The following is a 5,567-nucleotide window of genomic DNA, read 5'->3' as shown; positions in this document are numbered from 1 at the left end:
GAATGAGGGGCAGAGGCAAGGCATATTAGGGCTGCTCAGTGCCACAAAGCAGTGGCAGGGACATCTGTAGTTGAACACGTACCCTAGTGAGCAAAGGGGGCAGGGAGAGCTCTGATTTTCCATGATAAAAAAAAAAAATCAAAATCAAATGCCAAAAGATATACATATTTAGAATTAATTTTATTATAATTATTGAGGCACTAGTAAGTTTTCAGATTGCTTTGACATTGTAAATATATTGAGAAAACTTTGTGTTCAACCAATGCCTCTCTATATATTGGTGTTTCATTTCTGTTGTGTAAAAATGCATATATTAGGGGTCTTAATCAGAGAATTTTGGATATTTATGACAAAAGATTGGATTTTTAAAGAGCGAGAACTATGATCCCTGGTGATGAAATAAGATTTGGATCCAAATTTTCACAGGTATTAGGCACCTAAAGGTGCAGAAAAGCACACAGTGGACTTTTCATAGGAGTTAGGCACCTAGTTAGATTTTAAAAAATGCCTAAGCAGAATAGGTTCCTATCTACAGCTCTAGGTGATCCAAATGCCCTAAGTCCCTTTTCATGATGGGCCTTGGCTCCGTAATCACTCAGGCACTTTTGAAAATCTTACCCATGCTCTTTGTCATTCTGATTTGTATTTTCCTTAGTTATTTGTATTTTCAGGCTTGGTCTGCTTGGAAGTCTTATGGTTTATTTTTCTTTAAGTTTCATCTTTAGGAACCATGAATTGATTTTGTCTTTCATTCAACATGCTTATTTCTTTATCTGGTAGATATCTGATGAATTTTGTCCCTGGCAGGTATCAGGAAAAGCTCTATAAGGAATGGTCCCAGACAGTATCTGAAAAATCAGAGTACAACCTCACTCAGCCTCTTATCAGACGAGATCAAGAGACCAAGTTGATTGCAGTCAATTTTGATCATCAGGTAAAACTTGATCATGATTAATCCTACTGCAAGAATCTTCTTTTATGTATGCACAGTGCTTTATCACTTTATGCCACATTTTATTGGAGGTGTTATTTGACTCAAGGCAATTCTGTTAAAGATCTATACTGGATCTGTCTTGTTCCATGCAGCTTTCTCCATGAGAGACAACTTGGATATACTATCCCCTTTTGGGTCATGCCTCCTGTCATGCATCATCAGATAGAATGAATCTTTACTGTAAGAATTTCTGTTGCCTAAGAAATTCTAATTAAAACCCGAGACAAAAGCCTTCATTATCCCCAAGATTGCCTAGTGTTAGTTTGTGCTCTTCCAGAAGGTTTACTTTAGCAAAACTCTCATTTCTGAAAAACAAAGTGCAGAGTTAAGGTACTGGCTCAGGCAGCCTTAAATCTATCAGTTAGTGCAGGTAGCCACTGGAAATTATCTGAGAGCATTGCTGATCATTGACTGCGTTAAATATAGTTTTACTGAATGACATTTATTGAGTAGTTGGAACAGTTTAGCAGAACCAAGACTGTATGTAATATGAGGTGCTCCATGAGGCCAATGACTCTGCTTTGCCTTCCTTTGTTAGGATACTGGTTCACATGTACTTGGAACAATGCCATGTAACTCATGTCACTGTAGTAGGCAGATTGTGTCAGTAGCACTGCACAGGGATCTCCTTGCTGTGGAAATTGTGAGCAGAAAGATGGGAAATGAATGTGGGCTGTGAATTTGATCCAGATAAGTGAAAGTACAGTATGAGATGGCATAAGGTGATGGGGTTGTCAGGAAGGGTTGAAGGAGATTTTAAATGTAGCAGAAGTGAAGAGATGGTTCAGTGTTTGTTCAGTAAGTGTATGCAACTCCTGTTTTCTTACAGTTCAATGTCAGGGTGACTGTATGTGTTTATATCTGTATAAGGGCTTTGCTTAAAATGTTACTCATGTCTTCCCTGGTTTTCAGAAGTTTGAATTTTGCTGGACTTGGTGTTCTTGAAGGGCATATGATATCCCCCTGGCAATGTTAATTTCTGGTCAATATAAAGTGCTTTAGTAATTTAATTTCCTGCTTATTTGTTCGCTTGCTTGTTTTAGTGGAACAGAAACATTTCTTTTTAGCTAGTGTTCACAGCCATAGATGCAATTACATGTAAGTTTGCAGTTGAGGTGTTGCTCTGACCAGGTTAAGATGCAGAATTCTATGCGACTTATAGAATCATAGAAAATTAGAGTTGGAAGGGACCTCAGGAGATCATTTAGTCCAACCCCCCTGCCCAAAGCAGGACCATCCCCAGCTATATCATCCCAGCCAAGGCTTTGTCTAGTTGGGTTTTAAAAACCTCCAAGGATGGAGATTCTACAACCTCTCTGGGTAACGTGTTCCAGTGCTTTACTACCCTTCTCTTGAGAGAGGTTTTCCTTATATCTAACCTAAAATTCCCTTGCTGCAACTTGAGGGAAGTTCCTTTTTCTGTCATCTGCCACCACTGAGAACGGTTTAACTCCAGCCTGTCTGATGAGGAAAGGAGTCCTGGAGAGCTGCTTGTATTTTAAAGAACGCTTACTGAGGGCAAAGGAATCATAGTCATAGAAAGTTAGGGTTGGAAGGGACCTCAGGAGGTCATCTAGTCCAAACCCCTGCTCAAAGCAAGACCAGTACCAACTGGATCATCCCAGCCAAATTTGTCTAGTCGGGTTTTGAAACCACCCCCAGGATGGAGACTCCACCACCTCTCTGAGTAACCTGTTCCAGTGTTTTACTACCCTCCTAGTGAGAGGTTTTTCCTAATATCTAACCTAAACTTCCCTTGCTTGCTCCTTGTTCTGTCATCTGCCACCACTGAGAACAGTCTAGCTCTGTTTTCCTTTGAGCCCCCGTTCAGGTAGTTGAAAATTTCTATTAAGTCTCCTCTTCTCTAAATTTAAAAAGTTCAGTTTTCCTAGCCTTCCTCATAAGTTATGGCCCTCAGCCCCCTCACCATTTTTATTGCTCTGCTGGACTGTCTCCAATTTGTCCACATCTTTTTTGTAGTGGGGGGCCTAAAAGTGAATACAGTACTTCAGATGTGGCCTCAATGGTGCTGAAAAGAAGGGAATAATCACTTCTCTTGACCTGCATCTTTGAAACATCTTTGAAAACTCATGGCGGTCAGGAGAGGTCCCAGATAGAGGTACACTGATACATCTGTCCCATATTAGATCGTCACCAATATGAGGAAAATTGAGAGCATTGCCAATCAGCTTTTTTTGTCTGATTTGGCCGATAAATGCCACTTGCATGTGCACAACTGCAGTGCAGCATGCGGGTAGCCAACAGCGCAGCCCAGCACCATGGAGAACAGCCAGGTTTGGTGGGTAAGTCTGTTAAGGGGGAAGGAAGGAGTGTGGGGTGGGGGGGCAGATGGAGGCCCCACATTGAGAGACTGAGAGTGAGGCTGGGTTTGGGGCAGGTGCTGCCCAGCTGGGGCAGAGTGGGGCACAGGACAGAACTAGGAAGGGAGGTTGCTTGGGGCTGCAGCCACCACAAAATTTGCCATAGCACCTGCTCCCAGCACCACCATCATGTGCCCTGAGCACAGCCCAGCTCCCCCCCCCACCCCCACACACACATACACCAGGAAGAGCTTGGCGCTGCCCTGGTCCCAATCTGCAGCAGCAGCCCTCCCTGCACCAAGGTCCAGGGACACACACACCCCATGCCCTCCCAGGGTGCATGCAGTGGCAGGAACTGCCCCTCCCCATGCCCTGTGGATGAGCTGTGGCTCCGTCTTGTGCCCTGCCCAGCCCCAGCTGGGCAGCACCTGCCCCTGTCTCTGCCCCAGTGCTGGCCCCATTCCCACCTTCACTGCAGGGGCCTCTATCTGCCCCCCTAATGCCCTTTCCCTCCCCACACCCCTTCCCCCACAACAGAGTTATCAGCTGGATGCCACTCACCACACTGCGGGCCTGCATATTGGAATCAGATCAGCTGGTATGGCTCGTAAAAAATTGGTCATCGGTATTGGCCCAAAACATCTCTATCACCACTAGTCCCGGATGACTGGAAAAGGGCAAGTATAGTTTTCATCTTTAAAAAAGGGAAAAAGCAGGATTCAGGGAATTACATACTGGGCAGCCTCATCTCAATCCCTAGAAAAATCATGAAGCAGGTCCTCAGGTAATCCATTTCTAAGCACTAGTAGGAGAAGAAGGTGATTAGGAACAGTTTGCATGGATTCACCAAAGACAAGTCATGCCTGACCAACCTGATTGCCTTCTATGATGAGATGACTGACTCTGTGGATGCAGGAAGAGCAGTGGACTTTAGCAAGGGTTTTGATACTGTCTCCCGCAATATTCTTGTAAGCAAACCAGTGACTCCTAAGTGTGCTTCCTCTCCTGGTTTCTTTGTTATAATGGGGATTATGGTGGTGTGTGGAAATTTGTGGAGCATATACTTACTAACAGAGCCAGTGAGAGAAATTGCATGCTTCCTCAGTTAAGTAACTTTACATGTGCGTTGAGCAAGCCCAGCACCTCTAATACCACCTATCTGCCTCTAATGCCACCTATCTGCCTCTGCTTCAGCTGGTATTCCTAGCGTAACTTTGGCACATTTTGAAGGGCTCACCTATGGATCCCCTTTGATTTCTCCACTTTCCACCAGTTCCCTTCCTACATGGAAGGGTGTTGTGCACTTCCGGTTTTTTTTGTTTTTTTGTTTTCAGGTTGTATTAACCTCCTCATCCCCTTTCTTCCTCACTTCCCCCTTTGAATCCTGATTTATATAAGGGCTTAATATAGTTTGAGTAGTATGAGAATTTTCTGCTGAACTTAGATTATATCCCATCCCTTGTCTACCAGGAGAAAAACCCTTTACCAGTAGTCAATTGTAGCAAGATGCCATTATTTTCCCTAGAGTTTGTATTTAAACAGACACCAAATGTGTATATATCAAGTTCAAGAAGTACCACATGTCCCTTTGAGTCATCCAGCTGGCATGAAAACTGTCTGCAAATAAAGCTTCTTGACTACTTAGCCTACACATGCTATTTAATCTCATTAGGGTCATGCCTATATTGGAAGCATACCTTTATTTTCTGAATACTGGTTTTAATGCTACCACTCCCAAAGGGCATGGGCAAATGTACACGTGGAGCAATGTGAAAAGGGGAGGGGGAGATCGGTACCGAGGAGGGGCGGTAGATGTTACATTCTAACAGTTCCATGTCCCCTTCCTAGAAGTGATACCAGTGTAGCAAAACTGCTCCAACTTTTAACACTGGATGAAGCAAGTTTAAAGTTAGTACAGTTTTTGATACATTTGTATCATTCCTGAGTTATGCACAGGGATCCTCATTTGCTTTGTTTAAAAATTGCAAAATCTGTGATAAAAATCTCAAATTATCTGATTAAAACCTAAAATCTGTGATTTTAAAATGAAATCTATCTAGATATCAATTGAGCACAATGTTTTATTGATATATTTACAATTTTAAAGCAGTTTGGAAGCCTACCAGTCCCTCAATCACAATAATAAAATAAATTCTGAGTACCTATAAATTTTGGTACTTGATTTTGAGTCTTTTACCATGGAAAATCAGAGCTCCTTCTGCCCCCTTAGCTCATCAGGATGCTGGTCCAGA

The 5,567-nt window shown here is 42.9% G+C and overlaps 1 protein-coding gene across 1 annotated transcript in view; it reads left to right on the top strand.

Annotated features, from left to right (window-relative positions):
* Nucleotides 1-5,567, top strand: part of LOC109311083 (dynein heavy chain 9, axonemal-like) — a 50,852-nt gene that overhangs the window by 27,694 nt on the left and 17,591 nt on the right. Inside the window, exon 6 of the mRNA XM_019536513.1 lies at nucleotides 808-934. Coding sequence (XP_019392058.1) covers nucleotides 808-934 — 127 coding nt within the window. The remainder of the gene's footprint in view (nucleotides 1-807; nucleotides 935-5,567) is intronic.

The sequence above is a fragment of the Crocodylus porosus genome, unplaced genomic scaffold, assembly GCF_001723895.1.
Source record: "Crocodylus porosus isolate Cpor-Errol unplaced genomic scaffold, CroPor_comp1, whole genome shotgun sequence".
NCBI classification, from domain to species: Eukaryota; Metazoa; Chordata; order Crocodylia; family Crocodylidae; genus Crocodylus; species Crocodylus porosus.
The sequence above is the reverse complement of the archived record's forward strand: the minus strand, read 5'-3'. Positions and strand labels throughout refer to the sequence as shown.